General features: G+C 31.3%; 1 protein-coding gene across 1 annotated transcript in view; it reads left to right on the forward strand.

Annotated features, from left to right (window-relative positions):
- The window catches only part of LOC119679494 (titin-like), a 40,204-nt gene that overhangs the window by 17,037 nt on the left and 240 nt on the right, over positions 1 to 22,927 (forward strand). Inside the window, exons 3-10 of the mRNA XM_038091881.1 lie at positions 39 to 1,274; positions 1,889 to 1,956; positions 2,991 to 3,294; positions 3,615 to 3,689; positions 10,360 to 16,434; positions 16,585 to 17,751; positions 18,604 to 22,455; positions 22,493 to 22,924. Of these exons, the coding sequence (XP_037947809.1) occupies positions 39 to 1,274; positions 1,889 to 1,956; positions 2,991 to 3,294; positions 3,615 to 3,689; positions 10,360 to 16,434; positions 16,585 to 17,751; positions 18,604 to 22,455; positions 22,493 to 22,924 (13,209 nt within the window). The remainder of the gene's footprint in view (positions 1 to 38; positions 1,275 to 1,888; positions 1,957 to 2,990; positions 3,295 to 3,614; positions 3,690 to 10,359; positions 16,435 to 16,584; positions 17,752 to 18,603; positions 22,456 to 22,492; positions 22,925 to 22,927) is intronic.

Raw genomic sequence — 22,927 nt, forward strand, 5'->3', positions numbered from 1 at the left:
ATTTACATTGACAAATTGTACAAACATATTATATACAGATAAAGAACAAGGCATTGCACCGCAATTTTCTAAACCACTGAAAATTGAATTTACTGAAGAAAAACAACCTGAACAGCTTAAGGTTACCGTAACATGTCAAGTGACAGGTCTGCCAAAACCAGCTGTTAAATGGTATCGAGGAATAGAAGAAGTTTTGCCAAGTGAAACAGTGCAAATGTTTTACAATGAAGAAACTGGCGATATTGCTTTGGAAATAATTAATCCAACTCCAAATGAAGCTGTCACTTATTCTGTGCAAGCACAAAACCAATACGGGCGTGCAATAGGCAATGCCAATATTTTAAGTCGTGTAGATGAGCCACTCAAAGAAATACTCAAGGCACCAACTGTAACGCCACTTAGTGCTCTTGTTGTACCACATGGTGGAACTTTGCTATTTGAAGCCACATACACTGGTTCTCCTAAGCCAGAAATTAAATGGATGCGTAATGGACGGGAAATAACAGTAAATGAGGATGTTACTATAGAAACCACTGAAACCACAACCATAATTAAAATCATTAATATGACTCGAAAACGAACTGGCAAATATGAAGTGTGTGCTAAAAACAAAATTGGAGAGGCTAAGGCATCAGGTTCAGTCGTTGTAACCGATCAAGCGCCAAACAAAGAAATAAAACCACCACGCTTTATACAACCATTACAACCAAAGTACTTTGGTGAAAATGAAGTTGCTATACTTGAAGCTATTGTGGAGTCCGAACCGTTATCCTCCTTCCAGTGGTTTGTACACACAGAACCAATAAAAAGTTCAACAGAATGTCGCATCGTGTCTCAAGCCAATAAATCGACGCTATTAATCAAAAACTTTGAAAAGAAATTCGTTGGACCATACACTTGCCGCGCTGAAAATGTTGGTGGTTCTGTTACTTCCACGGCAACTGTAAATCTTTTGGAAGAAAGTCCACAAGAAGAGGCTGTCGAATTTGAATCACCACGCTTCATAGAAGAACTAATACAACCCGTTTGTGTAATGGACGGTGAAGCATTATTGCTTACCTGTAAAGTTATTGGCAAGCCGATTCCAAAAGTTGAGTGGTATCATAATAATGAAAAAATTATTGAGACTAAAGAAACAACCATTGCTCAAGATAACGATGGTAATTGTGAACTACAAATTACTGAAGTATTTCCTGAGAATGATGGTGAATACAAATGTGTAGCTACAAATAAAATTGGTGAAACTCTAACAAAAACTACTGTTAACATACAAGGTACAAAACAAATTATGTATACAATCACAAATCTCAAACCAAAAATATGCACTATATTTCAATTGATTTAATGCTACACTGAAACTCTTTTCCACATTTAACATTGTAAATTTTATTTAAAGATTTTTTATATCTAAATCCGTTTGTGCTAACACTGTCTTGAAAGTTCACCAATCCTTACTGCTCGACTTATGTACTCTAGCTTTCAAATGACTAAAATCAAACGATTTTACTGATTGTATATTTAGTAGGAAACTATTTTGTTTTGAAATAAGAAATAATTCTAACTAATTTAGAATGGAAAAAAATTTTTTATACGTATAATATATAATTATATACAGAAGAATGTAAAAAAAAAATTGTAAAAAATAATAATACAAAATTACTATAACCAAACTAACAAAATATAATTATTTTTATTATTAAATTAATTGTAAAAATGTTATTTTAATATATAGAAAACTTTTATTACAGACAAGTAATTCTAATTATAAAATATTCAGCATGTTAAACAGCACGTATTTTATAAAATTCTTTTTTTAAATATTTATCTATATACGTATTTTAAGCATGCACAGTACATATGAATTTAAAATAATTTCCATATCTTGTAGCATTTGAATATATCCCCGATTCTGAAATCACTGGACTGACTGCTTCTGAGGAAGATATTTTAGATAAGGTAAAAAACTTTTTTTTTATTCATTTCTTTAAATATAGGGTTACCAATTAAACTGCAACCAACTTGAAACTGCCATAATTTTCAAACTGTTGACAATATTAACTGTCGCCTAACGATAGCTGACTTTATTATTTTCAAGACGTACGTAACCATTTACGCGTAGTTTTAGGAAAAAAATTTGTGCTCGAAATTTAAACATAATAGTATGACAGCCCAGAAACTCTTGAACAGTGGCGGCGCTGTCATCGGCTGTCGCGGATGTCCTCACGCCGTAGGGATCTTGCAAAAAGTTGTATATATTTTTCAAAACCTTGAATTCACTAACCAAAGAAGATATGATTTTGTTTGTCTCTTACCGAACTCACTCGACTTAATCAACGATATAAAGCAACTCATCCAGTATATTGAAGAATTAATTTATTGATTCATAATTTAGAAAAAGTATATCCGAATGTTTATATACATAGTAACCAGAATCATAATCCAGTTCCAGTCAGTACAGCTTCTGCTTAAATAACCCTCTCAAAGTTAAAATTCATTAAGACCAAGTGAGACTATCTACATTGGCAATTCTATCAATTAAAGCTAAATAGCAGCTGGTGTTAATTACGGAAATCCGTAATCTGTTGAGAAAAAGCTTTTCATTGAGTATTTTATTTGTAAGCACACAAAAAATTGATTTCACTGAACAAAAGGTTCATACATAAATTTGGTGGATTGGACGGCCAGTATTAGCGAACCATGAAATAAATGAAGATGTCACAGTTTCACATTTCTGCAGCATTCGACTCATTAGTCGGCTGGCGCTCTTTTCCAATTTTTTTATTGGTTAATTAATATTTAAATGAAAGCAATAAAAATATCATACTAAAATGTTGCAGTAAAATTTGGTCACCCTATATAATATTTACATTCAATGTAATACATTGTTAATGTATATGTTATATATATACATAAAAATTTATAATGAATAATATTTTGTAATAATAAGATACATTTAAGTAAATTAAGTAAATTTTCTTGTTATTTATTAGACCCTTTCAATTGACGAGCAGCCACCGAAAATTATTAAAAAATTACCGGAAAAAATCGAACCCAAAGAGGGTGAATTAGCGAAATTGGAAGTCAAGGTTATTGGTAAACCAAAACCAAAAGTCAAATGGCTACGTGACGACGAGGAGATATTTGCTTCTGAAGAATATCAAATCGAAAATTTCGACGATGGCACATCTGTATTAGTGATAAATCATGTTTATCCTGATGATGTGGGCACAATCAGCTTTGAGGCTTATAATCCACTAGGAGTAGCAGTTACAACAGCACTCTTCGCGGTAGAAGGTATATTTGCAACAATTTGGCTTACATCTTTTTTTTAGAGTGATTATTATAAAAAAGTTTTAAGCTTTTTAATATTTTTCAGCAGAAGAAATCGAAAAGTTTTTTTTTTTAGTTTGATATAACTTCCATATCCTGTATATAATCCTACCCTTACCAATGTCTAAAAAACACTTAAACAATTGACACCTATTTATATGAATTTATAGTATACATATGCATTTAGTGAAAGAAGGAAAAAATATTTATATATAAAATTTCTTTTAATTAAATTTTTTATATATAATAATTATTTTAATATAAAATTATTTACTGTGTAAAAGGCATCGTGGGATCCAAGGATTACCGAAAACCAGAATGGGTTACTCATATGGAAGAGATGCAAAAGGCTCTTAAAGGTAACTTTTTGCATAATATTTAGTGCAAAAATTTACACTAATTTGGTGTGATTTTCCTAAATAATATGTTTTCTATTGTCATAATATTTGTGTATATGTGTTTTAATTTCAATATAAAAAAGAAAGAATAACCGAAAATTCTTTTTTTAACTCGTAAATGTCTCCCAAAATACTATACTATATACAACTTTCTACTTTTCGTAAACAGTTTAATCAGTATTTAAATAAAATTTCTTTATTTTCTTCAAATATAATGAAAAACTGCAGATTTTTATATATATATATGTACTTATATATATAAAAATTTAAATAATATATTTAATAAGCTTTTAAATAATTATTTGAATTCTGCAATACCTTGCTCTATAGCCACCCTTTGACTATTCCATTCCCAAAGTAAATAAAAAAAAGGAAATCTAAAATGACGCCCTTAAGTATACGCCATTAAAATTATTAGTTTATTGTAATAAATCATAATTTAATAAAATAAATTACCTAAATATATATAATTTAAATAAATCAATTAACACAAAAATAACACTTTTACGGAAAAACATAAAAAACAAAATTTGATTTTTCCAAATTTTTTTTAGCTAAAAAATAGTTTTTTCTTTGAATTGGCAAGCTGCTTTTAATAATCCAAAGAAAATATTTTCATCTTTCTTACTTAAAATCCGCTTTGCTTATTTTTTAAATAAGACCTAAATAATGTATTGCATAATGCACTTGAATTTTTGTTGTATTTGTAGTGTTTTTAATGCATGCATAAGTTAAATTCTAATGCAAAAACAAATCCAAAACAGACAAATCTTTATAAACAAATGCTCAAACTATATACGCACATTCCAGTAAGTACAAATTTTATTTATACGCATACCAAAAACACTTTATTTTCAATTAACTAAAAATAAGTTATCAAACTAATTTTATTGTAGATAAATCTATACTAATACTAATGCTTAAAATTGCGTTTTTTTGCTTGTAGCGGCTAAATGCACTCCATCGTTAGTAAATGAAATGAGAGAGTGCCGTGCAGCCATAGGCGAAACTGCTAAATTTTCAATTCAATTTGCCGGAAATCCTCAGCCAGGTATTGTATCTATAATGGAGCAATAAGCTCAATACAAGAGTAACCAATAAACAACAGTACCGTAAACAGAACAAGCATCATGTATGGAAAAATTCCAATTTATCGGTCACCGAATTTTGCTAAATTTCAATATCCTGAACAACTTTTCCACACCCCTTCATATTTATATAGTTTGATTCTTAAGATATCGGCCTTTAAAGTTGTAAACTTTTTACATTGATCATCTAAAACTAAGGTACATACAGGTCCTTACAACAACTAATTTAGGTAATTTTTACGTATAGACGTGGTAGAAGTGCACCTTGCATCTTTCAAGACCGATATTTCGAGAATTAAGTTAAATCCAAGTCGAAAAAGGTGTTCAAGTGATTATAATTTAACAAAATTTTTTGACAAAATCGAAAATCAGAATCGTGTCCAATGACAATACTATATATGTACAGTTTGTAAATTATTTCCTCTTTACACTTACCAATTTCAATTCGAATTACATTAAATATTTCACTACGAATACAAGGAACTATATTCTTCTCGGAACTATACTATACTTCAACACTTAAGAAACAAATTAAACCTTAAACACACTTGCAAGAGATGACTTAAAGAATAAATAAAATCTAACTTCTTCAATTCGAAAAAATCATCTTTGCTTTTAGATATTCAATGGTACTTTGAAAATGTTCAACTTAGAGAATCCAACAAATATCGTATAAAAATTGAGGAAAGTTTTGCTTCTCTAGAAATTCTAAATGTCACAAGTGATGATTGTGGTTTCTATACCTGTAAATTAATTAATGAAATCGGTATGACTATGTCCAGAGCTAAGTTCGACATTTCAACAACATCAACGCAAGTAACAGAAACAGAGATCGAGCGTAAAATTAAAAGTAAAAAAAAAGCTGTAAAGAAAACTTTTGGCACATTATCAACCAAAAAAGCTAGTACCGCTCAGGATACCGTACGTAAAACTACGATTAAAATTGTACCTTCGGAATATGAAGAAACTTCCATGAGCATCATCAAAGTTCGCACGCCTGTTTCAATACTTGTAGAGAAGAGTGATGTGTCTGAAGTTAAAGAAGTAAAAGATCGCAAAATTGCCGATTCTGAGGAATCATCAGATGAACAGTATGAAGTTACAGAAGAAGAGAAAATTATTGAGGAAGTTACTCAAACTGAAGAAACTATTAATATAACGAAGACAATAAACATATTACATAGCAAAATCAGTCAAAAAAATGTTTCTTATACAGATATATTAATATTTAAAAATAGTAAAGAAGTAAACGGATTATTGACATCAATTGAAGCAAAGTCTTTTGGCACCATTGGTGAAGCGGCTCTATGTGACTTAGCAACAATAGGTTTTTTGTTGAAATATGGTTGCACTATCACTGAGATAATATACCTATATGAGCAAGATATTTTTATATCTTTGAAGAAACCTGAATCACAAGCGGCTTTAGTACAACTTGTTGAAAGAGAAGGTCATGATGAGTTAATTACCCATATACTTAGTGAGTCTACAACAGAAGACGAATCAGTTCTAGCAGCTACAGTTGGTTTTAAAGCATTCATACGTATGATAGAAACAACTAAAATAACCATTGAAACCGTTATTAAAAAGTTCCTCAGAGAAGATTTTATAACTCAGGATTGGAAAATATCTGGCAAAGAGGTTTGCATCTAAATTATATATGAATGTTTTTCGTTATTGTTCAGTATCTGTTCGTACAGAATATAACAGTTTTATAAAAAACATAGGTAGCTTTATGTTCAAATAAAAATAATAATTTATTTCTTTCAATTTCGTTAACTATAATCGCATAGTTGATACTGATCTGAGACTTTAATGGTCATTAATTGTAGCCGTCCGTCTAAATATTCTTTATTAGAATTTTAAACAATCATGAATTTGTCAAGTAATTAATGAATCAATTAATTAATTAATTAAGTAAATAATACTATAGGTATGATAGTATATGCCTATTGGCTTAATTTTTGATATTTCATTCCAAATACTGCCAAAAATACTTTTAAATATATGTATATTATTTGAATTTTAAATTTCTGTTTTATCAATTAAGCAATTTGTTTTAAACAATAAAACAGCACTAGAGAATTTAATTGAGCTATTACATTTTTCGATACTTAAAAATATTAATTTTTTGCATATAACTTAAAATTTTTATTTTTTTTCATTAGATAAAAAATATATATTATTTAGAGAGTAATTATCCCATTTATGTGAACTATTTAATGTGAATTTTATTAACTATAATGCTATAAAATTACTCATATCTTATTTTTGGCAATTTTTTCAAATCACATATAATTTAGAAAATTAATACTTTGTAATAATGTGTACTTAGGTTAGGTTAGGATATAGCGACGATCCCAAAGTAACCACTTTGGCCTACAGGCCCTTTATTAACCTTTGGCATAATATGTACTTAAGTTAAAGAAAAATTATATCTAAAAAGACTTAGAATATTTATCCTAATTTTAAAACAATTTCACTTACCTCTTTTTATGTTTAACATGTTTGTGCCTGAAATACAAAAAAAAAATTTATTTAAATAATATTAAATTGATAGTTTTATAAAAATTATATATTTATATATCATTTCTTTCATATACAAAATATGCAATATAAAATTGGGAAAAATGTTTAGAGGATTATAGAAACTTCACAAATAATTGAAAGTCATGAAGCGGTAACACATATAAAAATTGGTAAGATAAATTACTCAAAGAATGTTGCAAAAAAAATTTGGTTATAAAAAATTATATGCTTTAAAATATTTTTTACCATTATTAATTATTATGCTTTTATAATTATTTTTATTGCTTAAATGCTTGCTTGCTGGCTTGCCTTTTATCATCAAAACAACGATCCAAATTTGTAGAGGAAACATTCATCGAGGAACGCACACTAACTGTCGAAGAAGGTTTGAGCATAGATACAGACCAATTGTAAAAATTGACCCAACCCAAAAATATAAAATATGTTTTTTATATAAAATAGACTAATAATATTTAAATTATATAAACAATTATATTTGAAAAAATTAAAATAATAATATAATTAAAATTAAATAATATAAATATGTTGAATTTGAAAAATAAAATAAATATATTATAATATTAATAAAAATATAAATAATATATTTTTTTTTAAATTAACTAATATTCACAGCGTAAAAACTACTACGAAAGCAACAATATCAAAAATTACTACAATGTTAGCCTCTACAATCCTATCTACCACTGTTATTACTACTACTACTACTATTACTACTACTAGAACTACTACTGTTATTGCCACTACTATTATTATTGCTACTACTTCAATTACAGCGCTTTAGTTATCTGTTGTCATATAAGCTTAAGAAATTAATACATAACAAATAAGTTGAAAATATTAAATTTCATTAAATATTTCAAAAAATTGTTAAGCAAATAAATTCTTATTTTTTATACAAGTTTTATAAGGCTTTTTTAGTCGCAAAAATTTTTATTTGCCCGCATATAAAATTATTGTATTTGGATCAAAACGGAATTTCAGGTAAGAAATTTTTTAAATTCAGAAAAAAAAAATTATTAAAAATAAATATATATTTGTCTGTTTCGAATTTATTGTACAGATACCTTGCTTAATTATTTGTTTGATGGCAGTTGTTTCAATATGACACTCTTTTGAGAGATTAAAAAGAGTTTTAAAAAATTATATATAAATTAATTATTAATAAAAAAAAAACATTTATATTATACTATATAATATAGTTGTCGAATATGAAAATATTTAAATCTTATACCATGGTATGAATTAAATTTAAAACAATAAATTTAATTTCATCAATTAAATTAATGGTATCATGCAATGTTCACAAAAAGTTAAAGATAGTAAAGTACAAATATTTTCAATACTTTTTTATATACTCTTCCACAACAAAATCAATTAATTAATTTTTAAAAACAAAGAATGGTTTTTTATATATTTTTAATTTGGCTGTAGGTTCCTTCTTGTTAAATAATTAAACGTTTATAATAAAATATATTAAAATGGACTACTGCCAATTTAAAAATATATAAAAAAACATTTTAATAAAGAAGTCGAAAAATAAATTTAAAAAATTTTATACTATAAACAATAAAATGAATACTCTTACACCAAAGAAAATATGTGCAAAACGCATATTTACTCTAAGAGATTAATAGTAAATTATAGAAATATCGAGATTAAAGTACAAATATATTACAATAATAAATATACCAAATTAATATATCATATACCAAATAAAAATGATATCCCCCTTTAGTTGAGAATGATAAAAAATCTCGTTTAAATAGTGATTATATTTTTAGGCAACCTAAAAGGAATACATTAATATAAGCTTAAATGCCTTATTGATTTGTTTACAAAATAAATTTTTTTGAAAAAAAAATTCATGGGTTCATATATTGTATAATTTCTATATAAAAGTAATTCTCTTCCGTTAGTAAAGTAAAAAAAATAGTCTCTTATTCTTATTAATCTTATTTCTGTAATCTCAATGTGTAAACATGGTATAATGCTATGTCATTTTGATATTCGAGAATACTTGTACTCGAGCATTTGGCTCTGCTACAGCAAGCTGCTCAGAAATATCCAAATACCATATTATGTTGAAACAGTTGCTATTTACTCTTTTCACACGGCAAAAATGAATCTACAACAACGGATCAACTATTTAAAATTGTTACTAACGTACATATATTCGTTATTCTCAAACTGTCTTACAACCGAAACATTTATCTGAATCATTCTAACTAATGGGAAACCATTCGTCTGTATTTAATTTTTTTATATCTGGTTCCGAAATACATACATACGAATATATGGGAAAAAGTAAGGTTCAGAATAATGTTAATTAAATGAGCATTTATTTTGCATTTCTTTATGTGCAAGCTTTATATGCACATACATACAGTGACTCCAGCGCATAATCGGACAATAATTTGTTCGACATAAATGTGCTCTAAACTTTAAAACATTTATATCGAGGAAATTATTGTCCGATTATGCGATGGAGCTACTGCATGTATTTATATGTGAAAAGCGTATTATACGTATTTGTAAAAAATAAAATAAAAATAAAATAAAAAATAAAAAGAATAATAGCAAATTTGCTGTCGAGTAGCTTAAGTATTTTCAGATAAGTATACCATTTTAACTATTTAATCCAAATGTTTGAATTCAAGTATGCAACTCCGATATTATAATCCTTGAACATTTTAATACACTACATAAAAGTAATAGTTTGATTTATTTGTACTGAAAGTTGATCAATTTTAAAGATTTTGCATATAAGAGAACTAAAAGGTCATTATTCGCATTTATAATAATATAATTGTTTATAAAATATATAATTTTTTAAAATTCAAAAATTAGTGAATGGGTGTTTAGACCAAACTAAATGAAATATTAGCTTTGTACAGAATTTGTTGCTAATGTATATGGTTTATTTAACAATAACAAATTAATAAAAGCTTGGAAAAAGTAGACAATATTTTTATTTAATTACATTACATTCACAGAAACAACAGCAACTATTACATCCACTAATGTGGAACAACAATCACATGTACTACAAGTACAAAAGCAACAGGTACAATTACAGGAACAATTTGCACAGAAACAAATTACACAGGAAGTAGAGTATGATGTGCTTAAAAAGGATAAGAAACAAAAGAAAAAGAAACAATTACAAATACAACAAAAACAAGTACAAGAACAACAAATTTTAATCGAAGACCAACATATAATGCTTACTAAACAAGTTGAACAAACTGTAAAAGAAAATATACCTAAAGAAGACCTTGAAACATTTACGGATGAATTAATTGAAAAAATACCAGATACAATACCAACTTTAGAAACACTGGATATACATTTACATTCAAAGGACATCGTCGAAACTAGTGAGTTAGGCATAGTAGCGCAACTATCCACAGAAAGTAGGCAGAGTGTTCAAGCCCAAAAAGAAATCGTAGCTGTAAAGAATGTTGCAACACAAGAAATGTTAGAAACGCTCGATATTGAAAGTACATTGAAATTGTCAAAACAAATTCCCAGTGAGACATGTGATTTAGTGTCAACTGAGAAAAAAATGAAATCAATTGAAACTGAAGAAATAAATGTCGAGCACAGTATTAAAGATATCACATCAAGTCCATTGCCCTTCAACGTTACCGCAATTGAAAGCATTAACGAACAAAAATCAATAATTGTTGCTCATCAAAGACCAATGGAGGCAATTGATAGAATTGAAACCACAAAACCAGTAGAAAAATATGCCAGTGCTGAAGTAATTCCACTTCACCCTCAGGAACAAACACTAATAATAACAGCTGAAATACCAAAAGAACTACAAAAAGACAATATTGCAAATATGATAGAAAGCACAGTTTCTGATTTTACTGAACTCAAGAATTTTGTTGTGGAAGAAACCATAAGCAACGAAACTGTTGCAGATCATGTAGTAAATAAATTACCTACAAAACTGAAAATCACTTCAAATCTTGTGCCCACAGAAGCAAGTATCGAAATATCAGAAGTAGAAACCCAATTTCCCTCTGAACCACTCGCCGTTAAAACGCCGCTAAAACATACAGAAACTGCAATTTCAGATATTATTGACAATCACGCTTATTCCTCACAGGAAGTGTATGCAATTGATGAAGCAAATGCTCTACCAGACCAACTAACTCCAAAACCAATACAGGCAATCACGGATGTGGTACAAGAATTAATACCAATACAAGTTACTGAAGAAATACTTGGTGAATCACAACCAATTGAAAAAATTATTAAACCAATTTCTACAGTTCAAGCATCTGATACTTTAGTTTTACTAGAGAGTTTAGTTACTCAAATACCAGATACGCAAATTCAATTGCAAGAAAAAATGCCAGATATACATGAAGATAAAAAATATGCTTCGATGGACTTAAGAGAACATAACTATTTAATCACAAGTGAAACAAAAGTTGAGGAAATTAATCCAGAACATCTGCAATTAAAAGATGTATTAAAATTCAAAGCCAATAAAATTAATCAGATAACTCCGTTCTTAACACAGGAAGTGTCTGAAACCCATATGGAAGATCACGTTGATAGCTTATTAAATAATCAATTAGTTAAACCGCAATCAATTCAGGAAGTTTTATCTACACCTAATACTGTGTCCATAACTTCGCAGATGGTACCGCTTGATACAGCCGCACAATTTAATCAAGAAACACCACAATCGCAAAACATTAAGAGGACCTTATCGAATGTACAAACAGTGGCTAATATTAGTGAAACACAATTTCAAGATAAAGAACAGAATTTAGATTTCAAAACACCTTTAAGCGTTTCAGCTAATTCAGAAATAATAGAACAAATTACTTGTATTGTGAAAGAGAATCAACCATTAGAATTACTAAATCAATTAAATTTTGTTGAAAAACCAAATATACAAGAAGCAGATCAAGTAACTATTTTCACAGACCTTAAAGCACCAAACATTTCTGAAGTGAATACCGAAAGTAGCACAAAACCAATAACAGCTGAAGATATGAATTTATTAACCGCAAATCGTGTCGTAAGTTCTATACCTACAAGCGTGAAAACCGAAAACGTTATTCTAGAAAGTAATAATTTGGTTGAATTATTCACAAAACCGGATGAAAAAACAATAAAGCCTTTTATTGATGACATCATCATACCATTAGAAAGAGTGGAAGTGCAGTTAGCAGAAACTGAAAAAACAATAAAAGACACACCAGAAATAAAAGAAGAAATTAATTTACTACCAACTTCTAGTACTCACAGGTCATTACAAGGTACAACATATTTACCTCTTGATACAGTTTCCCACATACCATTTCAGCCAACACCAAGCAAAGTATTTGCTGAAATCGATATTTCATCCCAAAGCGGTACCGAAATTTTCTATCAAAAACCGCTAGACAACACTTTTCTTTTAAAACCTACTACAATGCCTGAAACTCAAAAGGTTAGTACCGAATTAGAGGTTTCTATACCAATAGAAGTTATGACACCTGTATGTAATGAAAAGGAAGATATAATTGCTACAGAGCAACTTCAGTTGAAAGAAGTAACTATTCTCAATCAAAACCCACTTGCAGTGGCCAACACCAATATTGAACAATTAGTGGATTCAGTTTCGGACATAAAACTTCATAAAGAAATTGAACAAAATGCCAGTTTTAATGTTAATCCAATATTGCCAACAATATGTGACGAAGTAATCCCCTTAGATGCAGTAAATAAATATGATTGTAAAATAACGCCTTCAAATAAAATGCCCACGGTTGAATTAATGGAAAGTAGTCATGCACTTGAAGTTTTGTCAATAGTGCCAAATGAAACAGAGGACAAAATTTTCTTGCAACAAAAAGAACAAGGAAAAGTAGAGCTCAGAATTAATGACACTACTCATAAATCTCTTTTAGTAAATAAAGTGGATATACATGATACTGTAGATAAATTGGAAAGTCCTCAATTCGTCCAACAACATGGCAAAGCAATAACTAGTACATTGGATCAAATATCAGTTCAGCAAACAAATGTTTTTGAAAAAGAAAATACTATTCAGATTTTGGAAAGACCACAAGAACAATCTGCGGAATTGCAAATAAGTGATCTTGGCAAAGGAGCAGTTGTTATAAACGAGAAAAATATTTTTGAAATAGAACAAGAACTGCACGTTTCGACAATAAAAGAAAGCCATGTTAATTTATCAAATACAGATCTGTTAAAAGTACCTGTTGTTGAGCAAATAAATGATGAACAAAATCTTGATAAGATAGAAAAATTCAAGTTCACAGACGCAATAGCATCCAGTATATGTGATAACTTGTTTGGTACTATTATTACTGAAACCCAAGCGTTTGAAGAATTGAACACTCCTAAACAGACAATCAATAAATTTGAGTTACCGGTTGATAGTACCATCGTCACAAACGAACACTCAACTATAGACACAATAAACACTATCTTAGAAAAAACTGATTCATTCAATACTAAACCTTTAAGCAATGCCTGGGTGCAACAAAAAATAATACCTGATCTCAAAAACGTGGCCGTTCACGATGAAACAAGTATACTAGATAATACAGCTAAACTCGCGCAATTAGTTTCAAATAGTCTTATAGCGAAAACATCATCAACTAAGATACCACATACGTTACACATAACTAGCGAGACGCAAACATTTGAGAATGTTGATGCTGCACCTGTAGATGTCTTACTACAATCCCATCAGGCTAATATTGATCATGAGTTAAAACACGTGCACACAACACTTGAAAACCAAGCTGTAGAACTTGAAAAAGCGTTTACATCACCAGAGCATACATTGTTCACAGCCACTGAAACTGCAAATGCTCCTAAATTTGGAATTCCTTTACTGCAAGAAACAAATATAGAGGAACCAACAAATATTGTGCCCGAATTTGAAGTTAAAAAATTTATAACCAAACCGTTTATGGAAGGTCAACAACACGAAGTTATCACATCGGAAATTCAGTTAATTGAAGAATTGGAAAAACTAACTGCTAAGGAATATATTACAACCAAAGCTAAATCTGATATTGTAGACACGTTTAAGCCATCCCACGAGGAAAATGTTACCAATATTTTAATGAAAGAAGAAAATATAAACCCTTTCAAACCAAATTCTGAAACAGCAAAAATTTTTTCGGAAGGACTGTTTCAAGAAACATTAGTAACTGATGTCATACCATATGGTAATCTAGATATTATAAAGCCGTTACCTCTTTTAGAAAATAAGGGTAATATTAGCTTTAGTGAAAATGTTAAACAGGCTCATATACAAAATGAGATTATAACATTACAAAAAGAAAACTTATTTAAGGAAATTACACCGAATAAGTTTGCAAAACCTATTATTGACGGTACACAACATGGAATGAATACGACTGAAATAACTTCGCTAGAATATGCAACCAACATTAACGATGACTTCACTTTAGAAGCAAAAGAAGCTCAGTCTGGTGTCCAAGACGTAGTGAAACAAGTACAAACTGTTGGCGTTCAACTCTTTTTGGATAAGGAATCGAATTTAATATTAGAAAATACTCCATCACATAAAGTAAAATTAAATGTTGAACATACAAACGTAGACAAAACAATCTCTCAAGTAACTGCATATGAGAATATAAAAGAATTAAACACAATTGAAGAAATTAAGAAACAACAAGCCTCTATTAAAAAGGATATAACTTCAAATCAAGCAAAACTAATATCAAATGAACCAGTTTATATAAAAGAAGAATTAATAACTCCTCAAGAAATGCTTAATGTAAAAGCAGTATCCTCTCATGAAAAACATGAAGCAATAGTAAATGAAGAGAGATTGTCTTTATATGCAATCACCGAAAACTACAACTTAACACAAAGACAAGAACTACATGCAAACTTAGCACCTAACACTACAGAAAAAACTGTTGCTATTTCCGAAATATATGCTATTGAAAATACAGATTCTCTTAAAGAAAATGATATAAATACAATTGCTTTAAAGGCAAGCATTACTGACAATGAACTCAAATCGGTCGAAAGCAGTTACATCCAAAGTTTTGAAGCTGTTCAGGAAGTAGAAGACAGTAAATCATATGAAGGAATTAATGTAAAATCATATTGCGTATTATCTGAACATAAAGCACCTACAATTGAGACAGTTTTGTCTGTTCCAAGCTTAGATTATGTTGAATCCCCAATTGTAAAAGAGAAAACAATTAAGGCGACAACTGAATTAAGTGAAAACTATATTGTAACAGAAGCAACAATGTTTGAAGGCGTTAAAACTTTGCAAACTCCTGACGAAATACTCCAAAAAGTTAATATTGAACTTGAAGATACTGTACTAGCAGCTGTTACAAATGAGATTCTACCTTCAGGTAATATTGAAAAAATGGAATCATCAAAGCCATTAAAACAAACAGCGCTCATAAACACAACTAGCCACAGCACAAGCATACAAGAAGAAATTCTTTTAGGCGATACCACCGATAACTTCAGTAGTCAACACTTTCCACAGATTCACTCTGCCACTTTAAGTGTAACTGCACATAATGCAGTAGATTCGAATGAAATCAGGGCATATGAAAACACTAATAAACACATAAGTAATGAAAACTGCCAACTCACAACACTAGAACCAACTCAAGCATTAGAATATGGAGATATGAAAACACCAACACATTTTATACAAGAAACAATAGAAAGCACAGACACAGTTAAACTATTAAAAACTAATAAAAACTATGCTGCTTCAAACTATGAACCAAAAATTTCTAGAAGTGAAACAGAAACTATTACACTAGAAAGCGAAAAACCACTACTGGATAGTGAACTACAAACTAAAAACAAACAAATTAACGAAGATGCTTTAGAGCGAAATATAACACTGCAACAAATTACTTTACCATTCGACAAAGAAACATTTTTAAAGCCAGCAACAATACCCACACTACATAATGCTTCAGAATTTTTACAAGAAACAGTAATAACGCAAGTATCAGTAGAAGAAAAACAGGACTCTACACCGATATCAAAACACATGGTAAAATTAGTATCCGGTAAGTAAAAAAAAACTCAATAAGAGCAGGATTTATTTATGGCGTTATACTTACCTTACCCACTCGGTTCCCTAAACAAAAACACATATTACACAATCTTACCCTCTTACACAGATTTATTACAAAACTAACAAACATTCTTTTGCACAGATACAACACAAACTCACACTTCAGAACACAAGCCACACAACCAAACCCAAATAAATACCAAAGAATGTGAAAACAAAATACCAGAAGAAAGAAACAAAGATCTAGAACACATAAAAGAAATTCCTGAGGAGGTTCGAATAATTGAATCAATCGCAGAAGATGGTAAACCGAAAAAGAAAACTATTCGTACTCGTGTCATTAAGAAGGTTAAAGGTGACAAACAAGAAGTTACGAAAATTGAAACCGTTCAAGAAGATGACAAACAACCTGAAACTACAGTTACGGTTGAAGAAATTCCTGCTGAAGAGGAAAGACCAGAACAAATACAAGAAGTTCCGGAAGAAGTTCGTGTTATTGAATCAATCGCAGAAGATGGTAAACCGAAAAAGAAAACTATTCGTACTCGTGTCATTAAGAAAGTTAAGGGTGACAAACAAGAAGTTACGAAAATTGAAACTGTTCAAGAAGATGACAAACAACCTGAAACAACAGTTACGGTTGAGGAAAGTCCTGCTGAAAAAGAAAAACCAGAACAAATACAAGAAGTTCCGGAAGAAGTTCGTATTATTGAATCAATCGCAGAAGACGGTAAACCGAAGAAGAAAACTATTCGTACTCGTGTCATTAAGAAAGTTAAGGGTGGCAAACAAGAAGTTACGAAAATTGAAACTGTTCAAGAAGATGACAAACAACCTGAAACAACAGTTACAGTTGAACAGAGTCCTGCTGAAGAAGAACAGCCAGAACAAATACAAGAAGTTCCGGAAGAAGTTCGTGTTATTGAATCCATCGCAGAAGATGGTAAACCGAAAAAGAAAACTATTCGTACTCGTGTCATTAAGAAAGTTAAGGGTGACAAACAAGAAGTTACGAAAATTGAAACTGTTCAAGAAGATGACAAACAACCTGAAACAACAGTTACAGTTGAAGAAACTCCTGCTGAAGAGGAAAAACCAGAACAAATACAAGAAGTTCCGGAAGAAGTTCGTGTTATTGAATCCATCGCAGAAGATGGTAAACCGAAAAAGAAAACTATTCGTACTCGTGTCATTAAGAAAGTTAAGGGTGGCAAACAAGAAGTTACGAAAATTGAAACTGTTCAAGAAGATGACAAACAACCTGAAACTACAGTTACGGTTGAAGAAATACCAGCCGAGGAAGAACTACCAGAACAAATACAAGAAGTTCCGGAAGAAGTTCGTGTTATTGAATCAATCGCAGAAGATGGTAAACCGAAAAAGAGAACTATTCGTACTCGTGTCATTAAGAAAGTTAAGGGTGGCAAACAAGAAGTTACAAAAATTGAAACTGTTCAAGAAGATGACAAACAACCTGAAACAACAGTTACAGTTGAACAGAGTCCTGCTGAAGAAGAAAAACCAGAACAAATACAAGAAGTTCCGGAAGAAGTTCGTGTTATTGAATCCATCGCAGAAGATGGTAAACCGAAAAAGAAAACTATTCGTACTCGTGTCATTAAGAAAGTTAAGGGTGACAAACAAGAAGTTACGAAAATTGAAACTGTTCAAGAAGATGACAAACAACCTGAAACAACAGTTACGGTTGAAGAAAGCCCTGTTGAAGAAGAACAGCCAGAACAAATACAAGAAGTTCCGGAAGAAGTTCGTGTTATTGAATCAATTGCAGAAGATGGTAAACCGAAAAAGAAAACTATTCGAACTCGTGTCATTAAGAAAGTTAAGGGTGACAAACAAGAAGTTACGAAAATTGAAACTGTTCAAGAAGATGACAAACAACCTGAAACAACAGTTACTGTTGAAGAAAGCCCTGTTGAAGAAGAAAAACCAGAACAAATACAAGAAGTTCCGGAAGAAGTTCGTGTTATTGAATCCATCGCAGAAGATGGTCAACCGAAAAAGAAAACAATTCGTACTCGTGTCATTAAGAAAGTTAAGGGTGACAAACAAGAAGTTACGAAAATTGAAACTGTTCAAGAAGACGACAAACAACCTGAAACTACAGTTACTGTTGAAGAAAGTCCTGCTGAACAGGAAAAACCAGAACAAATACAAGAAGTTCCGGAAGAAGTTCGTGTTATTGAATCAATCGCAGAAGATGGTAAACCGAAAAAGAAAACTATTCGTACTCGCGTCATTAAGAAAGTTAAAGGTGACAAACAAGAAGTTACGAAGATTGAAACTGTTCAAGAAGATGACAAACAACCTGAAACCACAGTTACAGTTGAAGAAAGCCCTGTTGAAGAGGAAAAACCAGAACAAATACAAGAAGTTCCGGAAGAAGTTCGTGTTATTGAATCAATCGCAGAAGATGGTAAACCGAAAAAGAAAACTATTCGTATTCGCGTCATCAAGAAAGTTAAGGGTGACAAACAAGAAGTTACGAAGATTGAAACTGTTCAAGAAGATGACAAACAACCTGAAACAACAGTTACGGTTGAAGAAAGTCCTGCTGAAGAGGAAAAACCAGAACAAATACAAGAAGTTCCGGAAGAAGTTCGTATTATTGAATCAATCGCAGAAGACGGCAAACCGAAAAAGAAAACTATTCGTACTCGTGTCATTAAGAAAGTTAAGGGTGACAAACAAGAAGTTACGAAAATTGAAACTGTTCAAGAAGATGACAAACAACCTGAAACAACAGTTACGGTTGAGGAAAGTCCTGCTGAAGAAGAAAAACCAGAACAAATACAAGAAGTTCCGGAAGAAGTTCGTATTATTGAATCAATCGCAGAAGACGGTAAACCGAAAAAGAAAACTATTCGTACTCGTGTCATTAAGAAAGTTAAGGGTGACAAACAAGAAGTTACGAAAATTGAAACTGTTCAAGAAGATGACAAACAACCTGAAACAACAGTTACGGTTGAAGAAAGTCCTGCTGAAGAAGAAAAACCAGAACAAATACAAGAAGTTCCGGAAGAAGTTCGTGTTATTGAATCAATCGCAGAAGATGGTAAACCGAAAAAGAAAACTATTCGTACTCGTGTCATTAAGAAAGTTAAGGGTGACAAACAAGAAGTTACGAAAATTGAAACTGTTCAAGAAGATGACAAACAACCTGAAACTACAGTTACGGTTGAAGAAATTCCTGCTGAAGAAGAAAAACCAGAACAAATACAAGAAGTTCCGGAAGAAGTTCGTGTTATTGAATCAATTGCAGAAGATGGTAAACCGAAAAAGAAAACTATTCGTACTCGTGTCATTAAGAAAGTTAAGGGTGACAAACAAGAAGTTACGAAAATTGAAACTGTTCAAGAAGATGACAAACAACCTGAAACTACAGTTACGGTTGAAGAAAGTCCTGCTGAAGAGGAAAAACCAGAACAAATACAAGAAGTTCCGGAAGAAGTTCGTGTTATTGAATCAATTGCAGAAGATGGTAAACCGAAAAAGAAAACTATTCGTACTCGTGTCATTAAGAAAGTTAAGGGTGACAAACAAGAAGTTACGAAAATTGAAACTGTTCAAGAAGATGACAAACAACCTGAAACAACAGTTACGGTTGAAGAAAGTCCTGCTGAAGAGGAAAAACCAGAACAAATACAAGAAGTTCCGGAAGAAGTTCGTGTTATTGAATCAATCGCAGAAGATGGTAAACCGAAAAAGAAAACTATTCGTACTCGTGTCATTAAGAAAGTTAAGGGTGGCAAACAAGAAGTTACGAAAATTGAAACTGTTCAAGAAGATGACAAACAACCTGAAACAACAGTTACGGTTGAGGAAAGTCCTGCTGAAAAAGAAAAACCAGAACAAATACAAGAAGTTCCGGAAGAAGTTCGTATTATTGAATCAATCGCAGAAGACGGTAAACCGAAGAAGAAAACTATTCGTACTCGTGTCATTAAGAAAGTTAAGGGTGGCAAACAAGAAGTTACGAAAATTGAAACTGTTCAAGAAGATGACAAACAACCTGAAACAACAGTTACAGTTGAACAGAGTCCTGCTGAAGAAGAACAGCCAGAACAAATACAAGAAGTTCCGGAAGAAGTTCGTGTTATTGAATCCATCGCAGAAGATGGTAAACCGAAAAAGAAAACTATTCGTACTCGTGTCATTAAGAAAGTTAAGGGTGACAAACAAGAAGTTACGAAAATTGAAACTGTTCAAGAAGATGACAAACAACCTGAAACAACAGTTACAGTTGAAGAAACTCCTGCTGAAGAGGAAAAACCAGAACAAATACAAGAAGTTCCGGAAGAAGTTCGTGTTATTGAATCCATCGCAGAAGATGGTAAACCGAAAAAGAAAACTATTCGTACTCGTGTCATTAAGAAAGTTAAGGGTGGCAAACAAGAAGTTACGAAAATTGAAACTGTTCAAGAAGATGACAAACAACCTGAAACTACAGTTACGGTTGAAGAAATACCAGCCGAGGAAGAACTACCAGAACAAATACAAGAAGTTCCGGAAGAAGTTCGTGTTATTGAATCAATCGCAGAAGATGGTAAACCGAAAAAGAGAACTATTCGTACTCGTGTCATTAAGAAAGTTAAGGGTGGCAAACAAGAAGTTACAAAAATTGAAACTGTTCAAGAAGATGACAAACAACCTGAAACAACAGTTACAGTTGAACAGAGTCCTGCTGAAGAAGAAAAACCAGAACAAATACAAGAAGTTCCGGAAGAAGTTCGTGTTATTGAATCCATCGCAGAAGATGGTAAACCGAAAAAGAAAACTATTCGTACTCGTGTCATTAAGAAAGTTAAGGGTGACAAACAAGAAGTTACGAAAATTGAAACTGTTCAAGAAGATGACAAACAACCTGAAACAACAGTTACAGTTGAAGAAACTCCTGCTGAAGAGGAAAAACCAGAACAAATACAAGAAGTTCCGGAAGAAGTTCGTGTTATTGAATCAATCGCAGAAGATGGTAAACCGAAAAAGAAAACTATTCGTACTCGTGTCATCAAGAAAGTTAAGGGTGACAAACAAGAAGTTACGAAAATTGAAACTGTTCAAGAAGATGACAAACAACCTGAAACAACAGTTACAGTTGAAGAAATACCAGTCGAGGAAGAACTACCAGAACAAATACAAGAAGTTCCGGAAGAAGTTCGTGTTATTGAATCCATCGCAGAAGATGGTACACCCAAAAAGAAAACTAATCGTACTCGTGTCATCAAGAAAGTCAAGGGTGACAAACAAGAAGTTACGAAAATTGAAACTGTTCAAGAAGATGACAAACAACCTGAAACAACAGTTACGGTTGAAGAAAGTCCTGTTGAAGAAGAAAAACCAGAACAAATACAAGAAGTTCCGGAAGAAGTTCGTATTATTGAATCAATTGCGGAAGATGGTACACCGAAAAAGAAAACTATTCGTACTCGTGTCATTAAGAAAGTTAAGGGTGACAAACAAGAAGTTACGAAAATTGAAACTGTTCAAGAAGATGACAAACAACCTGAAACAACAGTTACAGTTGAAGAAAGCCCCGTTGAAGAAGAAAAACCAGAACAAATACAAGAAGTTCCGGAAGAAGTTCGAGTTATTGAATCAATTGCGGAAGATGGTAAACCGAAAAAGAAAACTATTCGTACTCGTGTCATTAAGAAGGTTAAGGGTGACAAACAAGAAGTTACGAAAATTGAAACTATTCAAGAAGATGACAAACAACCTGAGACCACAGTAACGGTTGAAGAAATTCCTGCTGAAGAAGAACAGCCAGAACAAATACAAGAAGTTCCGGAAGAAGTTCGTGTTATTGAATCAATCGCGGAAGATGGTAAACCGAAAAAGAAAACTATTCGTACTCGTGTCATTAAGAAAGTTAAGGGTGACAAACAAGAAGTTACGAAAATTGAAACTGTTCAAGAAGATGACAAACAACCTGAAACAACAGTTACGGTTGAAGAAATTCCTGCTGAAGAAGGAAACGAAACAAATACAACAAGAAGTTCCGGAAGAAGTTCGTGTTATTGAATCAATTGCAGAAGATGGTACACCCAAAAAGAAAACTATTCGTACTCGCGTCATTAAGAAAGTTAAGGGTGACAAACAAGAAGTTACGAAAATTGAAACTGTTCAAGAAGATGACAAACAACCTGAAACAACAGTTACGGTTGAAGAAATACCTGCTGAAGAAGAAAAACCGGAACAAATACAAGAAGTTCCGGAAGAAGTTCGTGTTATTGAATCAATTGCAGAAGATGGTACACCCAAAAAGAAAACTATTCGTACTCGTGTCATCAAGAAAGTCAAGGGTGACAAACAAGAAGTTACGAAAATTGAAACTGTTCAAGAAGATGACAAACAACCTGAAACAACAGTTACGGTTAAAGAAAGTCCTGCTGAAGAAGATAAACCAGAACAAATACAAGAAGTTCCGGAAGAAGTTCGTGTTATTGAATCAATTGCAGAAGATGGTA

The sequence above is a fragment of the Teleopsis dalmanni genome, chromosome 1 (genome assembly GCF_002237135.1).
Source record: "Teleopsis dalmanni isolate 2A chromosome 1, ASM223713v2, whole genome shotgun sequence".
Classification (NCBI taxonomy): Eukaryota; Metazoa; Arthropoda; class Insecta; order Diptera; family Diopsidae; genus Teleopsis; species Teleopsis dalmanni.